Source organism: Phytophthora infestans, genomic scaffold, assembly GCF_000142945.1.
Source record: "Phytophthora infestans T30-4 supercont1.4 genomic scaffold, whole genome shotgun sequence".
NCBI lineage: Eukaryota > Oomycota > Peronosporomycetes > Peronosporales > Peronosporaceae > Phytophthora > Phytophthora infestans.
Genome location: NW_003303755.1, coordinates 1,804,215 through 1,831,892, shown reverse-complemented (window position 1 = coordinate 1,831,892; position 27,678 = coordinate 1,804,215). Strand labels below are relative to the sequence as shown.

Sequence of the window (27,678 nt, the reverse complement as noted above, 5' to 3'; positions counted from 1 at the left end):
ACCCATCTTGAACCATGAGCCAAGATGGCGTCATGTATCGACTGATCATTACAGTGTACATGTACGTGTTCATGCAGGAACTACGCTCGCGCTCAACGGAAGTGCTGTGGCGATTCAATAATATACTACAGTAGCAGAGACAAGTGGCATAGAAGTCCTTAATTTATTTAGCAATGAAAGGAAAAGAGGTAGGTTAGGCTACAGCTAGACAAGTCGGGAAGCTGTGGCTACTCGGCCGATCCAGGTCTCCCCTGCCCTGTACCGTACGCTACAGAATACACCACGAGGTTCTACTCGCAAAAAGACCACAATACTTGTACCATCGCCTGCCCGCTTGTCCTTTTCGGATCTCCACGAGTTCGTACGCAACTTCCGTCGTCCAGTCTTTTAGTTTTTCTTGCCCATTCCAGGGATGCGGAACCGAGATTTCTTTGACGCTGCTGCAGGCATCGGAGGGGGCATCTGACCGTATCGCACAGGGTACTGGTACTGACCACCAAGTGTCGTGGGCGGGTGCTGCTGCTGCTGGCCATATCCTCCGTTAGGTTGGCCATACTGTTGCTGAGGCTGCCCATACTGCTGTTGAGGCTGTCCGTACTGTTGTTGAGGCTGCCCGTACTGTTGCTGAGGCTGTCCGTACTGCTGAGGCTGGTTTTTACCGTATCCGTAGGCCCCCGGCTGCTGCTGTTGCTGGCCGAACCCAGAGTGCTGCGGGGGGTACATGCCTGTGGCCATGACAGGCGGGTAGCCGGCGTTGTTCATGGGGTTGGGACGGTTCTCCTCGTCCGAGCTGCGCTGGTTGTGGCTCACGCGCTTGCCGTTCATGTCGTAGAGCGATCCCTCCGTGGGCTCTCCGTCGCCGTCTAGCAGACTGGCGCCATCCACCTTGCCCTTGCGATCCAGCACCGTGTCTCCCGAGAGCACGGCCCGGTCCGACTTTTTCTTGCGCAGGAATCCGACCATTGTGACTAAAGACTGTGGTTATGTGAAGGTGTGTAGATAGCAGAGAGGACGCGAAGGTTTCCTCTCGGCTCAGGCGGGACGAGGACGATTCAAGTATGGTGCGCACGTTTGGCTCCAGCCGGCCCCCTCCCAGCTCTTGCTGCCGCTCCTATAACGATTTGTCGCAATTTTCTGAAACCCAAGAACTTGGATTTCGTATGCCGCACGAAAAGGCGCCACCTCAGAGGTCGAAAAAGCTCAACTAGCCGCCCAATAGTAACTTGCCGCTGTCAAATCCACGTGGACGCACCAGCAAGAATGTTGCTGACAGATGGCGGTTGACTGAGCTTGACTATGGCGTCGTGCTGTTGTGCCGCGTGGACTTCAAATTTCTGACGTGGCTGCCGATGTCAAGGCGTAAACCTTTAATTCACTGCACACTGTACATGTATGAAGACTGCAGCTCCTTCCACCGCTAGTCGTCTTACTTGTACATGCACTCGTGGGGCCGGTAGACCGTTTCGATTCCTTGGAAACCGGTGCAGGTGAACCTCGGTTCACGTAACGTGACACGTTGGCAGTGCCAACTTTCCCAACGTCTTGGGAGAATGGCCACTGAAGACTTCCACAAAAGCAGACCATATGTGGCAGCTGGAACTCAAGCCGCACGACTTGTGGCGCGGTCCTCTTGAGTCGAGAGGACAGCGCCACAGGACGATAGTGCAACAGCAAACAAACGTTCCACACGATTATTTTATTGACTTGACGCCCAAAACGGCGACCGTTGTTGCACCCTTAACGTGAAATTCTATCGCAAAATTTAGGTTGCAGTGTCGTACGAAGCGTATCCAAAACGCGCCCTTTTGACGCTGAGACATGTTTTACAAAGACTAAGTCCACTTTTGATCCGATCAGTCTGATTCAGACTTCGCCCTACATGCTCGAGTCGCAAACCTGGCCCAGGTCCTGGACGGTGCACTGTGGCACACAACCTCGTGACACGCTCAACCAGCAATGACAATGACATTGTCAATCTGCCAATAAACCTACATGTACATGTGTGATCTTTGATCATTGATCGACCACATCCTCGCGCTGTCTGCACTGTACGTCAATGTGAATGCAGCTTCAACCACACAGTGCCTCAGAGTGCGAGAATGTTCACGGAGAAACCGCTAAGCCAGCCAGTCGATCATGCATGCGGCAGCTTGGTCGTCAAGCGCCAGACTGGGCCAGCCGCTGGCGGCCAGCGCTGTTCCAGTGAAATCAGACCAGTGTGAGCGCAGGTGCGCTCGCTCGCTCTCACTAAGCCGCGCCGTGGTTGTGTCCGTCCAACGTTGGCCCTAGCGTTGCATCGAGCAGGCGGAGACAGCGCTACTTCAAGCAGTGTGCTTAATCTCACTCGCACATCTGCATCTACACGTGAGCGAGCAAGTCTTACTGCAAGACAGAGGTTGCTGCACCTGCAAGCTCGCCGCACATTTTGCCCATAGTGGCGCTTCTTCTTCGTGCATCTAAAATATATCCTGCTTCCCCCTGCTGTACTGATTCGGCAGTACAGTCAGAAGCATCACGTCCAAAGTCTTGTGGCTTTGAATGGCGGTAACAATAACCCCTGCAGCATCGTTCTATTATGATGTCGTCTCGGAAGGACTGGTTGCCTAATTTGCGTGTTTGGTACGAGTCTTCTGTAGCGTGCTAATGCTCTGCAGTTCGCCGAATTTCACCACGTAACACGCTTGTCGAGGAAATCCCGCGTCATCTCCTCATTTTGCGCAATATTCTCCATGTAAGTGTCGTAAGACATGTGCCACGGGTCGGGTACGTCTCGCGTGAAAGCACACAATACACCCTCCCGTTCCTCGATTCTTGGGAACTTCTCCATGACCTTGTAGGCCATGCCGCTGGCTACACACACAATGTAGTCGGCCTCCATGCACATTTGCTCCGTTAGGAGCTGCGAGCGGTGCTTGGACAGATCCAGCTGATACTTCTTCATCACATCCACCGCGTGCTTGGAGGCTGGCGAGCCCTCTCGGTCAAACACGTCCGTCAACCTGTTCGACAAACACCAAATCAGTTTATCTGAGTACTACGAGGCAGTAGTGAAGCTTATTTCACTCACGCTGCTGACCGGATGACAATCCCCTTCTCTTCCTGTTGCTCGCGCGACATATTGAGCTTGCGACGGAAGTACTCGACGGCGAAGTGCTCCGCGACCGGCGAGCGACACGTGTTGCTAGTGCACACGAATACGACATTCATCGGGGCGGTCCTCGTCCACTTTCTCGGGGGGCCCCTGCGGATTCCGATCTGAGTCGCGACTCGCCGCGATTGGTCGGTCACAGTGTGTATACGAAGAGGAGGTTGTGCCACAAGTTGTTAACCACAAGGTGTGGTGCGCAACGCAGCATGTTCCCGCCTTCGTCGGCGTGACTTTAATCGTGACGATCGTCGCACGCACTCCGAGCAGATTTGCAAGATCATCAAGCCTTCATCATGAAGTTGATGATCCACGAGTACATGTATCGTGTTCTTCATTAAAATGGATACAAGTAGTTTGTTCAAAACTGAATTTGCACATTTAGTTTCAAGGTGGTAAGCGTGACTGTTTACTGGAAATGCTGGACGATTTTAGCGTACGGAAATGGCCCCAGGGACTCACTGTGGTTCTGCGTCTTCGTGGATGACTCCAACAGCGTGTAGTCGAGATCTGGGTGCGCGTCCTTGTTGGCGGCGTACGACTGCGAATCCCATTGAATGTCGAAGCTGTTGACAAAGAAATCCTGGAACTGCGCGATCCATCGGCGTAGCGCCACGTGCGGGATGAAGTAGAAGCCGCAACGATCAGTATCATTCTCCTTGACCTCCTCTTCAACGGGTGCCAAAGTGAGTGCGATATACACTTCCAGCATAGGTGGGAGGCATATCTCTCGCGCGACGTGTTGCGCCTCCGAGTATTCCCACAGACACATGACAGTCATGCGGTCGCCCCAGTCCGTCGTATTGCGAACAAAGTATTCGAAGTCTCCGTTCCGTACGACATAGCTTTGGGTCTTTGCATTTCAGATGCAGCGGGATCATTAGTTGATTAGACACGGGCTTCATAGTATTCTGATTTTGCACGTACACAGTGACAACAGTCGGCGATTCCAGTCGAGAGATGGTGTTGTGCATCGAAATACACAGAGAAAGCAGCACGAAGAGCGCAACACCATTTAGCGCATAAAAGACCGTCCGCAGCGGCAGTCGGACCAAATTACCACGATCACTGGCAACCTTAGAGTGGCGCGAGAGAGCTAGCAATTCAATGTCGTCGCTGTCAGCTGGGATTTACAATACTTCCCAACGTTAGTGCGAGTGGAAGTCATTCATATTGACACTGCTGCACTTACATCTCCCGGAGCCGTAGCGAAGCAACGGACTGCGATCGCGTGAAGCGCCCGACCCCACCATTGTTGTTGCTGTCGAGGAGGCGCGAAGAAGAATGACACGTCCAGCTGGAACGGATCTGATCGTTCTGAAACAGAGATTGCTAATCTGAGTTTCCATCCAAAGATTACTCTGAGTCAGAGTCTCTGACTGCAACTTACATGTATTACATTTTTCGAAGTATCAGTATAAATTCAAATGCTCACGTTACATGTAGATACTTAGCTTAAAAACATAGTCACTACCACCCAAGATCTTAGCAGCCCTCACCGCCAGCGATGACTAGACATGCGGTGGAATCGTAGATGCTCATGACGTTGGTCATGACGGACCACACCAGAGCGAACACTAGATATATCACCGTGATGACCCCCATGACATAGCTGGAGCCACCAAGACGCTTCATGACCTGCGTCTGCTCCTTTTGGCGGGGGAGCATCACCAGGAACACGAGCGAAAACAAGTTGAAAGCGTACATGATCACGACCGTGTAGGTCACATCTTGCCTCACTCCATGACTGTCGTTCTGAATCCGCTCCGTCGACAAGTCCCACATGCTATCGACGTTACGGGTTATGGCAGCAGCGAACGGAGTGCAGAGGTTGTAAACCGTCGTGAGAAGACCGTACATGGCACCTTCGTGTCCTTCTGAAGATAACTCTACGATGATGAAAGACCCCACAATGTATATGATTCCCTGAGGAATTTGTTGCAGAACGGGGATTCCAAGCCAGAGCCAAGGTGAGCGAGTAATATCCCAGATCGTCACCAACCTCACCACAGCGTCGAGCGACAAGTTCCAGATCATAGTCACCACCGTAGTGCGTCGCCAGTCCCAGTCACGACCGTAGTTACCAGCAAACCAGACCGACATGGCAAACGCACCAGTGGTGAAGAAGCCGGCAATTTTCTCTGCGAGCGGCGAAACATTGACCCAGTTGGTTTGAATGGGCATAGCAGAGACCCACGTGAACATGGCGAAGATGCCGGAAATGGTCTGGTAGGCGATGTACTGGTACACAGCACGAGTCTGCACGATGTCCCAGAGCTCGCACATGTAGTGCTTGAAGTTCTTGTGGTATTCGGGGCGCTTCTCTTCGTAGATGAAAAACCACGTTAGAGGAACCATAGGCACGAGCACGATGCCGGCGATCAACATGAGCATCGGGAAGGACAGCGAAAAGTCGAAGTCACCTCCATACTCGTCACCGTTGAAGCAGAAAGCTACCAGAATCAGAGCGAAGATGTTGAACACGTAGCGAGTCGTGTAAATCACCGTCTGGGTCCTTCCTCGAATCTCCAGCGGCTCGCGCTGTGCCAGCTCCACGACGATACCGTCAGCGCACACGTCGGACATCAGATAGCCGAATACACAGCCCATCATTGGAATGATGTACAAACTGCCCTGGTTGGCTGCATCGTAGTTGATCGTCTCGATGATTTCAGGTGTGTAGTCCTCGGGCTTGACAGCGCGATAGGCAGTATCTGTAAAATAAGGCCGGCCTTCGGGCGTCACAGCCATTTCTACAAGCATGGCCAACGTGACGATCCAGCCGATGACCATGTACGGCCGACGACGGTATCCCCAAAGCGGGAAACAGTCGGAGACGATGCCGTAGAAAACCTTGAAACTCCAGGGTAGCTGTACCATCACTGTCGCCGTTGTGGTTTGTGAACCGGGGATGTTGAGGTAGTTCTGCAAAAACGGGTAAATGACATTGGGGAGCACGCCATCGATGAATCCAACGGCGGCGTACTGCGCGACGAGTCCGATGTACTGGCGCGAGAACAAGTTCGGCGCTCCACCGCTTCGTAGCGCGCCTCCTTCAATGTAGTCATCATACACGTAGCGCAACTTGTCGTAGTCATGGGCCGGCGGGTCGAGTGGGGACATGCTGCACCGAGATGCTCCCAGCATTGCTGCGCTGTCAGGGTTGTAGAGCTCAACCTTTTCGTCTGGAAGCGGCATTTCGTAGTCGGTCTCCGCTAACGTTGTCTGGCTCATACGCAGGAGCACGCGAATCGCAAACTGCACCCTACTCCATCACTGATAAGAAACAACGGTACATGCCTTCGAGGACGGCGCCGACTGGAATGCAGAGGGCGGGCGACATGCGTACAGATTTGCAGGTGTTAGCGTCACCTCCATAATAAAGACCATACTGGAGTCCATATAGTTTGCCATCATCCAAACTTTCTCTTGAACAGATGACAAAAACAGAGGGCTCTGCATACGCAAGAAATGCAGCACTTCAGTAGCTACAACTACTGTAACGCTGGTGAAAGAAGGGCCCAAGAGGCGAGAACTGCCGCTCCAAGACGGAATGCACATGGTATTTCGGCAGGGGCAGTCGGTCAGTTCATCAGACTTGCCGTGATTGACTTGAGCTGTTGCTTTGCAAATTTACCCTACCAGTTGAAAAATGCATCAACTGCGTCGATCCTTATAACCGGAGAGAACAGCATCAGCTGGCGGAAGCGCTGACCGTGATAGTCGATCACTGATCGACCAAACCGGTAAGCTCTTTTGCTACTACCAGCAGATACAGATAGGTATCCTTTTCACCTTAATTGAGCTCGACCTCTTTCCGACAACGACGATACTAGCACTTCAGGCTGAAGTTCAGCTTATCGTAGACCACGTTTTACTAAAACTTTTAGTGCACTCGGTATCCTTGGAGGTGCGTCCTACTTCGAAGTACATGATACCGGTTTCACCCAGCAGACGCACCAAAATGCACATTGCAGGTGAAGGTTGTGCATTGCGATGCATTGACCATCGAGACATGGCAAACAACGTTGACAACATCGGACGACGCGAACCGGCTTGGTCTGCCCAACGTGAACGCCAGCTTGAGCGAGAAACACTCAAGATTTGAAAGGCCCGCTACCGTTGTCTGAAATGCTGGATAGTATCCAGTGGATACCAACCAGTCTGGTTACATGTACCACTGGTAATACCAGAGACCCGCTGCCTCAATATCTCCGCCAACTCGAGTCTCGACACTGCGAGAGAGGAGTCCCTCTGCGGCAGATGGCTGCCGTCGTCAATGTCGAGGATTTGTAATTTGCTGTCTGTTCAAGGTGGTACCCCCCAAAGAAGGACGCAATGTCACATTGCGCCGCGTACATGTACATGTAGTGCGTTTGAATCGAGCAGTGCATTGCCACGAAGGAGCCGAGCGACCATTGCTCGGCTATCATTCGGAGCCCAACACGCTCTATCAAAAATAGTTGGCCCTTGCTTCGAAATACTTAGTAATGGCTTACAATCCCTCGTAATTTGTCACGTAGCCAATCAATTTACTATATGTACAATTCTTACTTAATTTGTTGTCACTTGGGGTGTTCAAAAACAAGGGAGCCAAGGCTTATTAATACAGTGAGCTGTATGTGAGTGTTTTGGCTTGTTGGCTTGTTGTTCGGGGCGTCTTTCACGAGATGATAGGCTATCCAAGTCCGATGGACAGCAAGGTGGGTGTCGATTTGCTTCTTATCGATCTTGCTGCGGTGCCAGCGCATTAGTCAATTTACGCGGCTGGAGACACTTTGAGTGTTCGACTAGTCCCGCGGTGCCAGCGCAGTTTACTTTAGCGTACAGGTGCAGGTACCACGATGAAAGCAGCCCGAACGGACACGTTGACCTCGCAGCAGGCACCAATCGAGTTGTATAGCGAGGACTCAGGGTCGTGGATGATCACGGACTCACCGCAGGACGAGTCCCCGTTCCCCATGGTGTACGAGGACCAAAAGATGCGGTATGTGTACGACGATTACATCGAAGGGGGTGCCCTCCGAAGTGGAAGTACACCGAAACTTTTTTCGCGGCAGTATTTTGGACTCGTTGCGCAGTATGCAGGTGTCGGCTTCATTGACGGCGTTCTACCCAATGTCATCTACCCATTCTTACAGAACTACCTCAACCTCCCCGGGTCACAAACCACCACAGCGTTCGTGCTCGTGCAGATGCCGTGGAGTTTCAAAGTGTTCTACGGCATCATTTCCGACTGCTTCCCAATCTGGGGCTATCGTCGGCGGCCCTACATCCTTGGTGGCTGGATCTTCGCTCTTATCATGCTTGTGATACTGTCGTGCACTCCTGAAAGCAAGCCATACTTCACAGATCCAGACTACCGAGACGTGAAGCCCGAGGACTACACGCCCGAGATTATTGCGACGATCAACTACGACGCGGTCAACGACGGCAGTGTTTATATTATTCCGATGATGGGATGCGCCTTCGGGTACTTGCTGTCGGATGTGTGTGCCGATGGAATCGTGGTGGAGTTGGCGCAGCGCGAGCCTTACGAGGTGAGAGGCAACACCCAGACGGTGATCTACACCACGCGAACTGTATTCAACATGCTGGCGTATATCCTCTTGGGATTCTGTTTCAATGGCGAGGAATATGGCGGCGATTTTGACTTCTCGCTGTCATTCCCCATGCTCATGCTGATTGTGACTATTGTGCTTGCGCCGATCGTGCCGGTTACCTGGTTCTTCCTTCACGAGGAGAAGAACGCTTTCGCTATGAACTTTAACCACTACATGCACACACTTTGGGATATTATCAAGACGCGTGCCGTGTACCAGTACATCGCTTACCAGTTTTTCTCGGGCATTTTCGCGTCGTTCACGTATTTGTCCAAAAACCCGGTCATGAGAAATTGGGCGGACGTCTCGCCCATTCAGGAAAAAGTGGGTGGACTCTTATCGACTGCCATGTACGCTACATCCATTTATTATGCTGGCAACTATGGACGCAGCTGGGACTGGCGTCGTACGGCAGCGGTGACAATGGTGTGCTATGTCTGTTTGGATGCATTCGTAAAGCTGTTGACAATCTGGAATATCGCTCGCTCGCCATACTTCTGGCTCGGAATTCCTATTCTTGAGCAGATTCCACTGGGCGTGATCTTTATTGTGAGTTCATTCATCATTGTGGAGCTTGCCACTGAGGGACATGAAGGCGCCATGTACGGCCTGCTCACGACGGTATACAATCTCGCCATTCCATTTGCGACCACCATCACCCGCAACGTGGACAGTTTGTTTAATCTGACCACAGAACGGATTCAAAACGATGCCACCAGTGTAAGAACCGACATGACCATGACGGTGCTCATCATGTGGACGGCCAACTTGTGCTCGCTCTTCTTTTTAGTGATGCTACCGCGCCAGAAAGAGCAGACGCGCGCCATGAAGCAACTGGGCGGCTCCAGCTATTTCATGGGCGTTGTGACCGTCTTGTATCTCATGTTTGCTCTACTGTGGACGATCACAACGAGTCTGTTGAGTATCTTCCCGAATACATCCTGTCTTGTCATTGCAGGCGGCAACGGCTGTGACAACAAACCCGTCAGGCCGTAACTACTGAAGAAAGTCGTATAATGAAATGCAGCGCCGACGCTGCTAAAGTGAGTACTTCCTCGTCGTGTTATCAAGCACTCAGCTATAGCGCTATCAAACGATCCGATGATCCTATTCTAAAGTTTAACAGCGTTAATTCACCGTGAAAATCGTGACTTTCCTATCACACAACCATCTCAGCATCATCTAACGATTCCGTCCGTCACTGAAACAGCGACCAGTCCAAGACGGCGAAAGACTGCAGCGCCTGTTTAAATATGGCGGCAGCCACCTCTGAGTTGTTTTCAAATTGGAAGGCATCACGACTGCTGCTGGCTGGGTTAATACGCATGGGCGCTGACATCGACAGCACCACGTCCGTGGTCACGCCAGGCAGCCGGATGTTACCCAGATAAACGCGTACCACGTTTTTGGCATGATCACCCTCCTTAAACTTGGCCACGCGCTGGTCCCCCACGATAAGCTGCGTAACGTGCGGCGCGTCGACGTTAGTGGGTGCATTCTCGGCTCCCGCCTTTTCTTCAAGTAGCACCATCACCTCGTCGGGCCCACATCCGTTGGATTGGGCGACCTCGTTGAAAAAGTAGCGCGCGCTCTGAGCATCCGTCACGCTCTCCTCGTACTGCAGCAGCTCCACAATAATGCACTGGTCTATGGCTGCATTGGCGAACACCTCTTGATTGTCGGGCACCTGTCGGAATGAGCTCACGTCCACAAAGCCCTCAGGGATCTCGCAGCTCAGCGCGCCGCCGAACAAAGGACGCAGCATTTGGTACCGGTAGGTTGACACCCAAATATGATCTGTTTCCGTAAAATACCGATTTTCTATAAAGGTATACATGCTTTGAAAATTTGCTTTCATTAAGTAAACACTTAAAAAGTTGCTTTTTAGCATATATTATCATAAAGGTTTACAAACTTAGAAATTGCGTTCATTTAGAAATATTTTAGGATCGGGTTCGCGACCATTAGATCGGAAACCGCAAGCGTTTGCCATGAAGATCGAGGAAGTACAGTCCACAGCCAAGGCGCAGCGCATTGCGTCGCACACGCACGTGAAGGGACTAGGATTGGAGGCAGATGGCACAGCGTTTCCCATTGGATCGGGTCTTGTGGGCCAGGAGAAAGCACGAGAGGCCGCTGGGCTTGTCGTAGAACTCATCAAGTCCAAGAAGATGGCCGGTCGCGCATTGCTGCTAGCAGGGGCTCCCGGAACTGGCAAAACAGCCGTGGCGCTTGGTATTTCGCAAGAACTGGGACCTAAAGTGCCGTTCTGCCCCATGGTGGGCTCCGAGGTGTACTCGTCTGAAGTAAAAAAGACGGAGATTCTGATGGAAAACTTTCGTCGCGCCATTGGACTCCGCATTAAGGAGAGCAAGGAAGTCTACGAAGGTGAAGTAACGGAAATGACGCCCGAGGAGACGGAGAACCCACTTGGAGGATACGGTAAGACAATCTCGCATGTAATTGTGGGTCTTAAGACCACGAAGGGCTCCAAGCAGCTGCGACTGGACCCCAGTATCTACGAGTCTCTGCAGAAGGAGAAGGTCTCAGTGGGCGACGTCATTTACATTGAGGCCAACAACGGTAGTGTCAAGCGCGTTGGACGATCGGATGCCTATGCTACCGAGTACGACCTCGAGGCGGAGGAATATGTGCCCATCCCTAAGGGCGACGTGCACAAGAAGAAGGAACTGATCCAGGACGTGACGCTGCACGATCTGGACATTGCCAATGCGCGACCGCAAGGCGGACAGGATATCATGTCCATGATGGGGCAAATGATGAAGCCAAAGAAGACGGAGATCACCGAGAAGCTGCGAACGGAGATCAACAAGGTCGTCAACAGATATATCGACCAGGGTGTGGCCGAACTGGTGCCTGGTGTGCTGTTCGTGGACGAGGTGAGGTTTTATGGAAAGTACGAGTCTAGTCTGTTGATATCTAAGTGGTGATTGTTCTCGTAGGTTCACATGCTGGACATCGAGTGTTTCACGTACCTAAACCGTGCTCTAGAGTCGACACTAGCTCCGATTGTCGTGTTCGCCACGAACCGCGGCGTCTGCCAGATCCGCGGCACCGACATTTCGTCTCCTCACGGCGTTCCGCTTGATCTACTGGACCGCATGCTTATTATCCGCACAATGCCGTACTCGGTGGAGGAAATGGTGCAGATTATCAAGATCCGCGCTGAGGCCGAAAGCATCAAGCTCATGGAAGACGCTATTGTGCGATTGGGCGAGATTGGGTCACAGACGTCGCTGCGATACAGTGTGCAGCTACTGACACCGTCCCGGATCCTCGCAGAGACGCAAGGTCGTTCTGAAGTATCGGTGGACGACATTGACGAGACGAATGACCTCTTTAATGACGCTAAGCGCTCGGCGCAAGCGCTCGCACAGACTGAAGGATACCTTATGTAACGACAGACAAAGATACCTGCAGCTCAAGGGTCTGACCGCCAAAATACACTTGAAAGGTCACTTACCATTGTGCTCTTGACTTTGCTGCTGCTGTCTTCTTGTTGTATACATGTAGATGCTATGGAAGCTCTGAACAAAGAAATCGTGCGAGAGTCGGCAATATTTGCAGCTCTATCCCCACGTGGCTACTCCAGACGAGATGAAAACTCGGATGCTCGTAGAGCAGTAGCTGCTGTAGCAGGACCGTCGACCACACTCCCGCCGGTGTATCCAAGAGATGCAAACGCCATCCTCCCAGCACAGAGTCTGCAGAAGTCGAGGTTCCTGCAGAAGACCCCACAGGCGCTCATGATGGCGGTCCCTATGACGACAAACGAGCGTTGGCTAGTGTGGAAATTCTTGTGCGACTGGGTCAAGACGCAGGTACCGTACGGCATTAATCTTAACTTGTTTGTGTTGTAGCTGACGATTTCGGCTGTGTTTGTAGCTTGCGATGGAAGTGCCTGCTTCGATTCCAGGGTTCGGGACATTTTATCTGCGAGTCCAATCCTTAGGCATCCGCATCACCTTTTTCGGTAATTAATGGAGCGATGCCATGGCTATTTTCTTTTCAGTGCTTGTTTCTGATTTGTGTTTTGCTACTTGCAGAGCCCGACAAGCAATTCCTCCGCAAGTTTTGCCTTCAAGTGGACTCAGAAATGCCTGATCCAGCACTCGCTACGCTATCATCGACAGGCTCTAATTCGGATGCGTTGGCATCCACTGAAAGCATTAGCAGAGCACCTAGCGTTGTTGGACTGGGTGACGTATTTGCTTTCAGTTTTGTGGAAATGGCTGCATGCTGTGGGAACGCAGTTGATTTAAAACGAGCACAGGAATGGCTGCATGCGGTCATCAACAAGCTGGGCAACGCAATGAGTCAATGCGATAGGGTAAGCACGCCAAGGGACCAGTAGCACGCATATCTGAGTATTAACGTTGGCCACTGTTCTTCTTTACCAGGTAGAGCTGAACATTGGTGTTGGGGTGATCGTATGTGGTGACTGTGTCATTCAGCGTCATCTACTTTCGCGTGACTCGGTAGGAGACGCACTCGCAGCAAGCTTTTATGATGTAAACTAAAGGCTTGTTGCGTGCATTAACCTTCATAGCGCCCGCCCCCACGACTGGACTACGAAATCCGGACAGGAGAAAGTGTCGTGAAGCGGAAGTTGCTCGCCCAAGCAGCTCTTCAAACTACTCCAACACCTCCGACCAAGTAAAGATCGAGAGTAGTGTAGAGTATGCAAGGTTGAATGCTAATGGCGTTGTGCATTTGTCTCCAGGTACTCTTTCCTGTCAGGATCCACTTTCTCGTCATCGATCCAGCTTAATCCTGTGCTTGACCGGTCTAAGGACGTACCAGATTTTTCATTTGGCCCACCGAATCCTCGACGACCGACGTTTCATTCTGTAGTGGCCACATCGGATAGCAAAGCTTCTCCTCGCCCAACTCAGCTTCATCATCAATATCATCGATCACCAAGTCCACGAATTAGTCGTATCAATGCGTCTGTGACTACAGAATCAGCACCGACCGATGACAGAAATGAAGCAGAAACGACGTATACACTTACCAAGCAGGAGGGAGAGGAGACCTCGACGACACCACAGCTATTCGATCGGCTAAGCCGCACACTCTTTGTCGAACCTGACCAGAACGTGTCGTATTTGCTCCCGTCGAATCGCATCGGATCTAACTTTATGCCGGCAGCAGCGTTGCTGATGACAGAGAAGTCTGCGTCTCAGTATGGACAACTAACGCATCACTCTGGAGGTGTAGTTTTCATTGAACAACCGAGTTTTTCCGGCCGCTCCTTTCGAAGGCAGAGGAAAGAGCTGCTCCAAAACGCAACACCTGAACAACGATATTTTGAGTATTTGGCCGACGACAAGTTCTTCGACCGCAGTAACCTTGCTCCTCTTCCGGCTGATCTGGAATCGAGAGTCGTGGCCGCTGCTGTGAAGTACATTACTGGCCCATCTAGTGATCGGCTCGAGACGGTTTTGGAGGTGGCACACCAAGAGTTTGTGGACAACTACTACACCAGCGCCAAGAAAGCCATTCTGAATTATATGCTGATGCGTGCAGAGTCTTGTGAGCGACTAGAAATCCCACAAGGAGCACCGGCTCATGCTCTTCTGCCTATAAAGTGGAAGTGGGGCAGCAGTGATGGGCCAAATGGCTGCATTGCGGATCTGAAGACCCTAGTAAGACGCCGAAGCCGGTCACAGCTCATGAATCGCGTCAGAATAACTGATCGCGTTGCTCGATCGGAATTGTCATACGGCAAAGCAGCTCGACGGAAGCGTGCACAGTCCAAGTTGATGTCGCTGCTGATCTTTTCGAACCCGCAAGTTCGAGCTCTTCGCTACATGTGGCATGAAATGTTTGCTTCAATTACTCTGGTAGACCTTCCAAGTGGCGAAGATCTCAACGGTATGGAACCTATGGACATTATTCAATTTGAACGAACCCAACTGGCTTTCTCGGCTAAGGCGAAAGCGTTTGTAATGGAGAACTGGTACATGAAAGCGAAGATGATGTTTGAAAGCGCTATTCAAGCCGAGACGTTCTCTATTCATACGTCAGAGGCAGCAGTGAGTTTCCGACTACGACACTTGTTCGACACAGTATCTGCAGTTATGTCTTTGCAAATTCGCTCGCTTATCATGAAGTCTGTTCAAGCATACGTCAATTTTTTCGAGCGGTTTGGGGTGGTGAATGAAAGTCAAGATAGCGACGACAACGTCCACTACGAGGCAAGACCGACACGCCCTGGTTTACTGATGACGCTGGTGCTGCTCGGTGACCAAATCCAAGTACGACATGCATTGCTAAAAAGTTACCTTGCTTATTTTATAGTACTGTACAGAAGAATGCTACTGACAAATGTGTGTGTTCGGTTGTCGAAAATAGTTTCGAGATCCTCTGGTGGACATTCCAAGTCGCTTGTTGAACGTCCTTCACAACATACCCAAGTTATTTACCAATCTTGGTCGTATTGAGACGCAGTTTGAAGAACCAATTCTCTTGTCGGCTACTTCATCGCCTTTTTTGTGGAATGTCGTTGCACAGGAGGATGACATTGTCGTTGCGACGATCAGAATTCGAGCGATCATTGAACAAAACCTGTCGTACTTGCGGAAGCTGCAGACTGACTATGACATGTTCGCGTTGACGCACCGCTACGTGAATTCTGTTGATTGTTTCCATCTGGAAGAAAATAGCGAGCTGGAAACGTATCGAGCGGAGATGGAGCGTGTTCAGACGACCGCTTTGAGACTTGCCATTGACAACAGACACTCTCAGCATCTTGGTTTGTTCTCAGTGGATTGCCGACATGTGAATACGAGATTGCATACAGATCTCGCTCGATGGACGATTCGCCTGCTTCAAGCGTTTGAGCAAAGAACCGGTCGAATGAATGCGGAATTACGCCAACAATACAAGGAGATCGCCGCTCGACTCGCCAAGACACCGTTAGATTTGTATGAGCTCGTGGATGGCGAGGCTTTCGTGAAGTCTCTGAAGTCAGAGAAGCTTCAGAAGCTTCAAGAAAAGGGTAACGTTATCAAGCAACGACTCCGATTCCTGCTCTTCGAGCGAGAAAACACTCATATTGGCAATGTTACGGCTGACCCGTCGCTGGAATCAATAGACAGTGAACATAAGGACTTCCGCCTGTCGTTGGATCTTCTCTCATCAACTGCAAAGACGCTCAATTGGAGAAGTCACATCGATAAATTACTGGTAGAAGCCGAGTCTCAGCTCGTAAACGAGCGGTCCCGAATCGAGTCCATGTTTATCGCAAAACGATCTCGATTCCAAGCTGAAATTGAGGAATTTGAAGGTGAAGTCCGAGGGTTTGCGAAGAAAGGAGACCTACGACACGCCGCCACTTACGTCGTCCAGCTTGCAAAGATGCAAGACAACATAGTCAACTTTCGGCAAGCTATGACCACTATTATTCAGGAAGAGCAGAAACTTCAGTGGAAGCCTACAGACTTTGGTAAATTGGATGACATTGCCGAAGAAATGGCCCCGTACGAACGACTATGGAAGACTGTGAGGGAGTTTCGAGAGATGAACTCGAAATGGCTACGTGGAAACGTATTCGAGCTACCAGGAAACGAAGGGATGCAAACCCTGCAACAAATGCTTACAGTCGTCTCCGACGTGTCCAGTGTTTTGATTCTGAATTCGGCTGCGGCTGCGATCACTGCCGAGGCTGTTCGGAAGCAGATGACAGACTTTCGTGAGAACGTCCGATTTTTAGTGGCGATTCAGAATCCAGCAATGAAAGAACGACACATGAAAGCGGTGTCGGGACTGATCGGGATAGATTTTACTTCAGAAGAAGCGATCACTTTATTGAAATTGCTGGAGAACGGAGTGTTTGAAAGGATCGGTGATATCGTCGATATCAGCTGCAATGCAACGCAAGAGCAGCAGATTGAACGAGCTCTACATGAAATAAGGGATGAGTGGGAGGCAATCAGCTTCAACCTCGTACCCTCGAGACACCCCATTACTGTAAGCACGGCACTAGCTCCAATATTGTCGACAGATAATGGCGAACCTGAAACAGTTAATATCGTACTGGAGAAAGACTGTGGAGAGCAAATTGTTTCTCTTATGGAAGACCACCTCTTACGGCTGCAATCACTATCCTGTATGGCCCATGCCGGGCCGTTCATCGAGGAAATCGCCTTCTGGCAAACATTTGCATCCGAAATGGGGCAAATTGTTGAAATGCTGGTACTTGTCGAGCACCGGTGGCGCAGAATAACTCCTCTGTTTGCGGCTGGAATTGTTGAGAATGATTCCAAGTCATCTCGGCTCTTTGTCAGCGCGGCAAAGCTATACCAATCAAGTCATGCTACTATACTCCGCAATCCAGCTTGTGCAGAATATTGTCAGCAATCAAACACAACGGTGGATCTAGATCAAACTCCGAAATCCCCAGCTACAAGCTTGATATCCGACTTAGAAGAGTGCCATGAGATTCTGGAAACCGTGCGAGCAGATGTCCGAGTCGGATTCGAAAGCAAACAAGCGAGTTTCTCCCGGTTCTACTACCTTTCGGATCTTGAACTGGTGACTGCGTTGGCTCTTGCAGAGGTTCCGAGTGATGTGTCGCTCTGGAAAGCGCTATCTCGGTGCTTCCCTGGCATCCACAGTGTTCAAACAAATCCTGCGAATGAAATCACAGCACTGCTCAGTTCAGTCGGCGAACCTTTTCCTCTTGGCTCGGCGATCACCACAAAAGACACATCAATGCCGACATGGCTGACAAAACTTGAGACTTCGATGACAACAATCCTACATGCATCCATTCGGGCGGCTTGCAGTGATCTCCCACGTAAAGAATTTCGAAAATGGTGTTTGGTTTGGCCTGAACAATCGCTGCTTGTAGCAATTCAGCACACGTGGACACTCGAGTCGGAGCAAGCTTACCAAAATGCTAACCAGAGAAAAGCATGGACTGAAATTACGGAAAAAATACTCCAGAATACTGACGCAGTGTGGAAAGAGATGAGAGTGACGGCATATCCACACGCGAAAGTGGCACTAGCGAATACTATACTGTTGCTGACGCAGCTTCGCGATGTCAGCGCTAGCGCACTGGCAGACGTTGGCGGCATGTGGGTGGAAGAAAGTGATGAGAAAAAGAGTGAGCGACACACGTTTCCCCATTTCTCGCCAAGTTTATGCTGGGCAGCACAGCCACGCTTTTATTTCATTGACAGCGTACTGAGTGTCACGATGATGACTTCGTCGTATCTACCTTACGGGCTTGAATACTTAGGAAATGGGTCAAGTGGGATGCTGGTAACGCCACTCACGCTGCGCTGTTATCATGCTGTCGCTCAAGCAGTTAGCACGATGACTAAAGGAGTATGCTTGGAGGGTACTGCTGGTACTGGGAAGTCCACGATCTGTCATCAATTAGCTCGTTTGTGTGGTCGGCTCTACGTCACGTTTCAGTGCGCTAACAAAAAGCTGGTATTTAACGAGCTGGTCAACTACGTCAAGGCTACTGCTTCCTCCGGAGCATGGCTCTGTATTGACAATTTCCAGCTGTTAAATGCAGTAAACGTGTCCTTGATAAAGATGCTATGTGCACAAGTCATGAATGGTCTCGCTGCAAGACACGCGCAGTGCACTCTTGTTGGTGACCGAGTACGTCTACGTCGTGGAGCTCTATTCTTTCTGACGCTAACAACAGGACACGGAGCATCCGGGAACGAACAGTTAGTGCAAGAAGCGCGGTTCTTCTTTCGAACCATTGTCGTGCAGTCACCAGATATCGAAAAGCTAGCCGAGTTCGAGTTTCAAAACGCAAGATTTGTGCATGCATCAGAGCTAGCCAAGCTTTTGACTGTCGCTCTGAGATCATTTGAACGTGGATTTGAGATGATGAACCACCCATCCGCGACAACGAATGAAACAAACATCCTCGGATCTCGACTTGCTAACTTACGAGTGGTCAAGAATGTGGTTATTCGCGCAGCGGAACTAAATGATGCTGAGAAAGAGCATCGTAGACGTACTCGACGAAGCCTTTTGATCTCAGATGAAGAACATGAAGAAGTGTCAGCAACACAAGAACCTATTCCAAACGATACTACTGCCGAGGCTATCGCGAAACGAGATGAAGAAGTGGTGGAGCACCAATGTGTTTTTCTGGCTATTCAAGAATGTATCGGTTCGGTTGTACCAGCAGCGTATCTCCACCTAATTAACGCAGTCCTACGAGATTTCCATTCAGATTTTCTCAGCAACAATCAATATCCATGGAATCACGAGACACAGGAAACCACACGATTAGATGGAGCTCGACGTTGTCTTGAACGTGACGTGGGGAATTATATTCGCACAGATGAATTCTGGAAGCATTTTGGAGTGGAGTTTGGCATGAAAACAATTCAACTTCTGCAAGTGATGAAAACTAGTCGCGCGGTTGTTCTGTCCGGTGCGTCTCAGGTGGGGAAGACGAGTTTGTACACTTCGCTCTCTCGCGCCCTTTCTGAAATCTCAAAGACAATTGGTGTCGACCGGATAAGTGCTCGGAAGATGAGCGTTGGCAAGGCAATCGAACCTACATTAGTAGCCCCAACGCGGTGTGTTGTTGTGTGCCCTCGAGCTCTTCAGCTGGACCAACTGCTCTCCGTCGAAGCGGAAGATCAATCACGTAGCGTACTGTTTAAGCTACTGCAGGAAGCGAAGACATTGCATAGGACAGACAAGCGTACCCAAACGTGGCTTGTTTTCGATGGTGACCTCGATCCCTTGTGGAGTGAGCAACTGCTTTATACTGTCGAAGAACTTCAGGACGATATTCCGGGATACCGGAAAGGCTTGCGACTGTCATCGGGAAAGGTTTTGGTCGTTCCTCATTATGTTCACGTTGTAATGGAGACAACAACACTAACGAACGCATCACCATCCTTTCTTTCTCGTATCGGCGTGGTACACGTGGGTGGGTGTGAAGTCAGCCAAAAGTGGGAAAATGTGTACGCAGTTTGGAAAATACTACGAAAGGCAGAGTTCGAAAAGTATGGGGGACTCATCTTCGGCATACTTGATACGCTAGTGTCCGAACTTGTCCCAGTTACACTGGAGTTTGTTGACGTTAATTTTCAGAACTACACCAACATTGGTCAAGGAATGGAGCGAGTTCAGTGGATGCTTGCCTTTTTCCACAGTTCGTTGAACCAATCATGGAAGAAGTTTTGCTCGCTGACGAGTGAAAAACAGCGCAACACTGCTGTTCATTGCTTATTTCTGCAAGCACTTGTGTGGGGTGTCGGGAGTACTACAGACGTGGAGGAGCGTCGGAAATTTCATGTTTTCTTGTACGACTTCATTCTTCATGGCCCGAACAACGAGCAGTCCACATTAAAACGGTTGGTGCTGTTATTCTTTCCGACTGGCATTCTGGTCGGAAGTGTCTCAAGCAATGTCGATGGAAGTAAGAGTAACACTGTCTCAAAACTTGGAAACGGAGGAGCAATTTCCCCGAAGCAGACGATGTACGACTACGGATTCTCGTTAGAATTTGGATCTAAATGGTTGCTGTGGCCTGAGTATTATACCCGCTGGTCAGAAACATTACTGGGAGCTGCATTCAGAGGACCAAGCACTTTAGGAGAAAGCGGGTCTGTGACTGGATGCAATTATTCGTTTTCTTCGAGGTTAAACCGACTCGTAGTCCCCACTGGAACGAGTTCATCAGCGATTTGTCTGTCTGGCCAGTTGCTCTTGGCGAACTACCCTGCGCTTCTTATCGGTCCTAAGGATTGCGGGAAGACAGCATGCGGATTTGCTTGGAGTTTATTGAGTACTAGCGAGAAACTGGGCTCGAGTGTTTCTGTATTGTCAGAAAGCGAACAAGGAAAAATGGGTGCTACATCTTCGAATCAAGCGCTGATTTGTGCGTCTACTTCGGTTGAAAAAATCTACTCCGGTTACTATACCGGTGCTAGCGACGTGTTGTTCTATTTGGAGACTGCTCTTCAACGAATTCGGATCGAGCGCCAAGGATGCAAGAAACGGGATACCGCCTCATATTTGGAAGGTCCGGATACCGCCTCGATTCCCAATTCGAAGAATACTGTGCTCGTGTTTGTTGATGATTTGCAGTGCTTCGATCCAAATCGCAGAATGGACTCGTCACTTGAATTGTTCCGTATGCTGGCGGAGTATCAAACTGTCGTTGATCCTGTTACAAGCTTGGTGACAAAATGCAAGCACGTTGTCCCGTTCGCGACACTGCAACTACCGACTCCAAGTGTCGAACGCAGTCACACTCGGTCCGATGATATTGGACGCCTACTACACAGATTTATTCCGATTGGGTTGCTCCCTTTTTCGGATTCGGACCTCACCTCTATTTGTGAAAGTATCTCACACTCGAACACAACATTATCGCAACCACCAGGAACACCATTTACATCTTCAGGGAAAGGTACACATACAGCTACCGTCAAAGATTCGGAGAACCTTCTGTCCATTGTTGTGAAAGCCAGCTTGAAGTTGTACCGACTACTGACTTCAAGCAACGACGTCAGTATCTTTTCGAAGAAAGCAACGTTCAACCCAGTCAAGCTGCACTATAACTTCCGCGTAGCACAGCTCTTTCGGCTTGTTACAACTATTTGCTGCGAGATTCGACCTTCACTATCCCCTGCAGAGAAACCAGCACTGTCTCGATTATGGTGCCATGAAAGTGCGCGTGTATTCGGAGACAACATCATCGATTCGAAGGAGTCGCTTAGTTTTCACCAACACACTATCGACATTGCGTTAGCCACGTTTGGGGTTGCAACTGAAGCATTTTTCCCAGCGCGTTTCGACACTCAAGATCTTCAAGATCAGAGTATCGCCCAGAATTGGTTTGCGAATGACCTGTATTTTTCGTACATGGGGGACAGTCCTACTGGTGTCTATAGACACGGCTATCACGAGGTAACTGATATACCGAAGCTCGAACTTCTGGTTGAACGTAGTATGATGGCGATGACCAGCTCAACCTCCAGTTCACCTGAATCGATGGAGATAACTATGTGCACTTACGTTATCAAGCATATCTTGCGCTTGAGTCGATTACTACGAATGGGCACGAAAGCAGTGCTCTTACTGGGCGCATCTGGAAGAAAACTGGTCACGATCACACGTTTGGCATGTTTCATTTGTAAAAGGGTCTCAGCTATTTATCGTATCCCTGGCGACCTTGGTCGACCGAATGAAGAGATGACTGATCGTAGCAAGTGGAATGCAACTTTTAGAACTGCGATGTTGAAAAGTATTCGGGCTCGCGACACGTCGCTAGTTTTTATAGTGAAAGACAACTATCTGCATCCAGACGCTTATCCTTATCGAATTATCGATAAATTTCTAGGAGGTCACAACTTGCCTCCCGACGTCATCGCGTACGAACATCTCGATGAAGAAATTCTTGCTGTTTTGCGCGAAAGAGAGCAGAGCCCTGCTCAAGTGACTCGGTCTAACAGTCGAAAATCCGTGACTACTCTTCATCAAACACCCCCCATGCATCGATCAAAAAGTGCGCTACTTGATTATTTCTTTCAGTGCGTCAGACAAAAGCTTCAGTTGGTGCTCGTTCTTTCATTAACTGAGCCTAAGAATTGGACGTCGATACTGTGGCGATTCCCGAATATTCTGAAATGCTGCGACGTCAACTACGCTGGACCATGGTCAACGGACGACCTAGTAACGATGGCACGAAAAAGCCTAAAACAGTCCACAGTTGCTACAGATGCATTGAGTGCCATGAAGTATTCGGAGGCTGCTGTTCAGGTATACGAGGCTACGTGTCGTTTTCTGGAAGACCAACGCACACAAGCAACCACCAAAACTCTTGTTAATCACAAGAGTGACAGCGAAGAGAGTTTGAACACTACGCCGTTGTGGGTCAGTACTATATCCCCATTCGTGTCGCTGCAGCCAAGTATGCTTATGGATCACTTGAGTCTGTTTACTTCACATTACGACCAGGTGCACGGCACGGTTTCTTCAAACATGGCTCGCTTTAAAGCGGGTCTGGAATTCATTGACCAAACCGCCCAAATCCTGAAAACAGAGCAGACGCAAGCCGATCTGTTACTTCCAGAAATGCTCGAGAAGACAGAATTGCGACGACGGATGTCTGGCAGCTGGGAAAGAGAGCGAATTGCGACGGACAAAGTCACCAGAGCGCTGGAGCTGGCAACGACTCTGGCTGTCGCTCAACGTGAGCGACTTGCTATGGTTACTCAAGAATATCACAACTTGATTAAAGACTCTCGGGATGCGTTTGATCAAATCAAAAGCTCACTGCAAAAATTCCACGAAGCTTGTGAAGACGAGGATGTCGATGGAGAGAATATTGCTACGGATGGCATTGAGGTCGGAAAAGGCAATACCGGTAGTGTCAATGAGGTGGATACTGAAATGGTTGCCAGGCGGCGTCTTCATCGGCAAATCCGTGAGTTTGCATCGTTGAATCGGATACCTTCTTCCATTTATCAGCTGTCAGAATGTATTGGCGTGATATTGGGCTTCGAACCAGTAGAAGGACGTGATGAAATGGACCCAGACGAGACTATCATGAACTACTGGGCAAATGTCGCTATGCAAGTCAATTCTACCGCATTCTGGAAAACGCTATCGACTTTTGACGCTCGAGATGTCACGGAAAAGATGCTGAGTGTTTTGCTTCCGATTTGTCGGTCACCTGACTTTGATAAAGATTTATTTGCGTCCGTTCACGAGGTTGCTGGTGTCCTGTGTGAATGGGTCCAGAAATGTACCGCGTTTGCTCGAGACTTCGTGCTAGCGTTACCAAAACAAGCTCAACTGGAACGTGAAAAAGAGCTACTCAAAGAGGCAGAAAAGCGAGTTGACAAGACCAAAGTGGAGATTTACAACCAAAGTACATCAGCTCAACAAGCTGGTGCACAACGAGATTTATCAGAGCAGGAGCGACAACGCGCAGACGAGAAGTTGCATGACACGACGTCACAACTGCAGCTGACAAGTGCAGCTTGGAAGGTTTTGTTTTCAACGCGAGAGAAGTGGCAGCAGCGGTATGACGCGTATACTGAATTGGCAGAACACTGGAAAGGTGACCTGCTGCTAGCTACAGCAGTGGTATCTTATGCTTCGTGTCTTAATTACTCGGTACGCTTACAGCTTCACCGGCTCTGGACTGAAGCTGTAGCGCCGTATTCATTGACTCCTTCGTCTCTGCATCGACCTCTACATGAAATCTTCCGAATCGGAGAGTCAGAACTTGCCAAGATGAATTTGAACGGCGTACAGGTGGATGACGAGAGTACACTAGAGAGCGCAGTGATTGCATTGAACTGCTATCGTTCGCCACTTCTCATTGATCCATATGGCGTGGCTTCCGACTGGCTGAAAAAACAGCTAGGTGCTGGGAAGGTTGCTGTTGCATCAGGCAACAATACTACGACTAACGCAGGGGTTTGGAAGGAAGTGGCTACAAGCATTAAACAGCAGACGTCTCTAATTATTATGGATATCTGCGAAGATCGCTTACAAGGCTTGCATTCGTTCGTCGAGTCAAAACGAAGAGCTATGTTTGATGCTGTTAACCGTGATATTACTGTTAGCCGTAATGGTAGCGGATACCGCTGTTGGTGTTACCCTCCTGAAGATCCGACGGAGGAGACTGATGCGGTAGAAACGCCAGCTTTTGAGTTCAGCAGTGACGCGTGTAGAGTTTTTTTTGTCTACACAGACTCCAACGTTATTCCAGAGTGGATGTCCAAATATCTGAGCCAGCTTACAGTAATTCAGTTTGAGCTGACAGCCTCATTCGTGGAATCGCAAGCTCTGCACAAAGTTCTGGAGTCTCAAGGACGACTTCGAGAAGTGACGGAGATCCGAACGTTGCAACAAGAAATGGTGATCTGTGACGAACAGATTTATGGTTTGGAAGAAGAGCTGCTAGAGTTCTTCAACACTGAAAAGACCGAAGTGGTTTACTCCGATAACTCGAAAGCTCTCCGAATTATCGCCAACCGAAGGGCTGTTAACACACTGCAAAGCACCAAAACGGAAGCCATGGCAACGATACAAACACACTGGGATAGTCTGAAGAGCTATGCTGCTGTTGCCAGGCGATGTTTGGATGGTGTATGGGCTTGGCGCGAGTTCAATTTCCTGGATAACAGAGATTTTGCTTGTACTGAGAAGCTGCTTCCGCTTTCACGGGTGTGGCAACTGTTGGTCCGAGCTGGTGAATTGAGCAACAAGAACGACACCAATTTGGAAGAAGTCATGGCCTGTTTTACTGGTTGTCTGCAGCAGTATGTCAGTATGAATCTTCGAGATGAAGAATGCCTGCTTTTCAGGTTTCTACTGGCATTTCGTATATGGCAGCGACGTATGGACGACCGCTTATTGGGACCTGATGTTGTCGCAGTGCCATCTGAAATTACCTTTCGAACCCGACTCTCAACGAACGTTGAGCTACTTGTTCGGTTGCTGTCGTTAGTTGGGCCCCAATCCGATCGGGATCCCTGTAGACCAACCATGAAAAGTTTACTTGCGCTTCGCCCAACAGGTGTGAAAGCGAAGGCTTGGTCTGTAGTGTGCTACCTGGCAGAAGCGTCAGGAACCCTTCGACAGTTTATATCAACGATGCAGAGCATGGAAAGCGGTCAGACCGCATGGCAATTGCTGTTTGAACAAGACACAATGATGTCAAGTGAATGGAACACTCCAGTTCCTCTTGATGTGTTTATGCGTTTATGTATCGTGGTAGCTGTTCATCCACAAAGATTTCTGGGCGAGCTGGAAGATTTTGCCGAGCGCGAGCTAAAACGAATTCACTTGGCACCAGTCACAGCGACATTCTGCTCACTAACTGTGACGGAAACGAGCGCTCCTTCGCTACCCACGTTGGTGGCCGCAGCAGCTCACTCTGCCCCGGATCGACTTAGAGATCTGTACTACATGTGGCAGTCGTTTTCAAGTGCCAGGACGCCCATCGTCGTGCCGTGCCCTCCAACGATTGACTTTGTGGGTGCTGTAGCAAATGTGGCGAGACGTGCTGGTGCGACCATAGATACAGGTGACACTATCCAGCTATTACTTTCCGACGAAGCTGATTTCAAGAAACTAGTTCTGTTGGCTATGGAGAAAGGTCAATGGATTGTACTTCCCAATTTACATTCAAGTCACGGTCGATTAGAACAACTCAACAGTATTTATGAGTTGCTCGGGGATAAAAATGTTCATTCCGACTTTCGCCTGTGGATATCGATACGGAATAAACCTGCATGCACGAGGCATTTTGAAAGCATGCTCATCAGTCAAAGAGCCATTCGCAGAGAATGGGGAAGAGGATGTATCTCCCTGAAGCGAAGTTTACAACACACGTTTAATATTCTCAAACAAGAACTCGATGGGCTCATGCTCAATAGCACCGTGGGCACACTGACTAGTGCATCGGTTTTGGGCGAGAAGGAGGAGAGATGTATAAAACAGTTTGGAGTATTCCACGCCTTTGTTTCTTGTCGCGACCATTTCCCGTTTGCCCAGTGGAAAATACACAGAGAGTTTGGAGATACGGAACTGTGCACGGTCCTTCGTTCAATGGTGGCTCTGGACACCGAGAAGGAAATGCTCGTTAAAGAACTGCATAGTACACCGTGGAACGAGGTGACACTTCGTGGAGTTATCACGAATGTCTACGCGTCCACGTTGAAATCTGACCACGATAAACAGCTAATTGAATGTTGCATTACGTTCATGCTAAACGCATGGCCTACGCTACAAGGCGACGGTAAACGTGACACCACAATGACCGCAGTTCACTTGACCGTTCCAGAAGCTGTGTTGGTTATCGAGAAGCTGGCCGTCATCCCTTGGATGTCTGTTGTTAGCGCCATTCCATATTTTTGGAAAAGTGAGTTGCGCAGCCCACCAATGCTGAAAGATTCGGCAGCTATGAGTGAAATAACTAAAGACGTCACTACGTTGTGGGATCCCCACAACTTGCGCAGCGACCGACACAAGGAAATGGCGACAAAGCTAGCGGTAATGGTAACAAACAGAGGATACCAGGTGAATTCGACTCTGATGCCGGCTCAACCACATCCTTCGGATACACTGTCGTTACTGGAATCGCTTACAGAATTCTGCACAAGTACTGATAGCGTCACACTGCCCGTAGCGAGTGATAGTGAGAATGAACACAAGAAGCCAATCTCAGCGCTTATCAACCATGAACGGCGTGCGCTTACAGAAATTCGATCAGCAATTCAGAAGGATATTAAGCGATTGGAAAGGGTGCGTTTCGGTGGACGGTTTGTATGCCATTTTATGCTGACTAGCGCGTTTGTGTTTTATAATACAGGTAGGTGTTCGGGATCAAGCGCTGGATGCAGATACGTGGCAACTTTTCGAAGTGCTTCGTCGTAATTGCGTTCCAAAGTCTTGGCTCTCGCTTTTGCGTTTGCCAATATCGAATGGCAATATATCGGAAGGCCAGGACCTGAATAACTTTCAAAGCCTATTTCTCCGTCGACTGCATGGTTTTTCATCTTGGAAGGATTCAGAAGACGGCCCATGCCGGTTGCCGCTGGATAATTTTCTAGAGACAAAGGTATGTGTAGTATGGTACTAATTGTGTCGAGGTTAGAACGATCTGACACAGACTTTTACATGCTTGTACAAAAGTCGGTCGTTGAAGCTGTTCACCAACATTTTGTCCGCAAGAACGTTGGCAGCGCATTGTGTCAACCAGATTGCCTGAAAGTTGTGTCCCTCTTTGAGGACTCTTCAAAGTTTGCACTTCCAGAGACCGAAGATTATGTCTACTTTTCTGGCGTTCGAGCGATGGGGCACTTGCAGCTCCAGATTATCGACAACAGGGGTAATTTTCGTCGTGCTCCCGTATCGCCGGAGGGTATTCCTGTGATTTTACAGGTG

At 49.7% G+C, this 27,678-nt stretch overlaps 8 protein-coding genes across 8 annotated transcripts; 3 read left to right on the top strand and 5 right to left on the bottom strand.

Moving 5' to 3' along the window:
• Positions 1–145: 145 nt before the first annotated feature.
• On the bottom strand, positions 146–1,104 carry PITG_03451 (uncharacterized protein; the record flags this gene model as incomplete). The annotated part of the gene is made up of 1 exon (XM_002906473.1): positions 146–1,104. The coding sequence occupies one exon, from the start codon at positions 961–963 to the stop codon at positions 388–390; it is 576 nt and encodes a 191-aa protein (XP_002906519.1).
• A 1,013-nt stretch (positions 1,105–2,117) lies between these two features.
• Positions 2,118–3,207, bottom strand: PITG_03450 (uncharacterized protein; the record flags this gene model as incomplete). Its single annotated transcript, XM_002906472.1, has 3 exons — positions 2,118–2,194; positions 2,794–2,999; positions 3,068–3,207. 3 exons carry the CDS (start codon positions 3,205–3,207, stop codon positions 2,118–2,120), a joined length of 423 nt encoding a protein of 140 aa, XP_002906518.1.
• A 347-nt stretch (positions 3,208–3,554) lies between these two features.
• Positions 3,555–3,926, bottom strand: PITG_03449 (uncharacterized protein; the record flags this gene model as incomplete). The annotated part of the gene is made up of 1 exon (XM_002906471.1): positions 3,555–3,926. One exon carries the CDS (start codon positions 3,924–3,926, stop codon positions 3,555–3,557), a length of 372 nt encoding a protein of 123 aa, XP_002906517.1.
• Positions 3,927–4,581: 655 nt separating this feature from the next.
• On the bottom strand, positions 4,582–6,394 carry PITG_03448 (uncharacterized protein; the record flags this gene model as incomplete). Its single annotated transcript, XM_002906470.1, has 1 exon — positions 4,582–6,394. One exon carries the CDS (start codon positions 6,341–6,343, stop codon positions 4,631–4,633), a length of 1,713 nt encoding a protein of 570 aa, XP_002906516.1.
• Positions 6,395–7,989: 1,595 nt separating this feature from the next.
• On the top strand, positions 7,990–9,744 carry PITG_03447 (uncharacterized protein; the record flags this gene model as incomplete). The annotated part of the gene is made up of 1 exon (XM_002906469.1): positions 7,990–9,744. One exon carries the CDS (start codon positions 7,990–7,992, stop codon positions 9,742–9,744), a length of 1,755 nt encoding a protein of 584 aa, XP_002906515.1.
• Positions 9,745–9,946: 202 nt separating this feature from the next.
• PITG_03446 (uncharacterized protein) lies at positions 9,947–10,702 on the bottom strand (the record flags this gene model as incomplete). Its single annotated transcript, XM_002906468.1, has 1 exon — positions 9,947–10,702. The coding sequence occupies one exon, from the start codon at positions 10,511–10,513 to the stop codon at positions 9,947–9,949; it is 567 nt and encodes a 188-aa protein (XP_002906514.1).
• Positions 10,703–10,739: 37 nt separating this feature from the next.
• PITG_03445 (Holliday junction ATP-dependent DNA helicase ruvB) lies at positions 10,740–12,227 on the top strand (the record flags this gene model as incomplete). Its single annotated transcript, XM_002906467.1, has 2 exons — positions 10,740–11,648; positions 11,712–12,227. 2 exons carry the CDS (start codon positions 10,740–10,742, stop codon positions 12,165–12,167), a joined length of 1,365 nt encoding a protein of 454 aa, XP_002906513.1.
• A 288-nt stretch (positions 12,228–12,515) lies between these two features.
• PITG_03444 (dynein heavy chain) lies at positions 12,516–26,378 on the top strand (the record flags this gene model as incomplete). The annotated part of the gene is made up of 15 exons (XM_002906466.1): positions 12,516–12,590; positions 12,655–12,742; positions 12,816–13,099; positions 13,170–13,247; positions 13,319–13,425; positions 13,493–14,417; positions 14,517–15,029; positions 15,127–18,960; positions 19,303–20,199; positions 20,824–22,547; positions 22,686–23,071; positions 23,132–23,895; positions 24,001–25,126; positions 25,238–26,260; positions 26,305–26,378. 15 exons carry the CDS (start codon positions 12,516–12,518, stop codon positions 26,376–26,378), a joined length of 11,898 nt encoding a protein of 3,965 aa, XP_002906512.1.
• Positions 26,379–27,678: the final 1,300 nt, after the last annotated feature.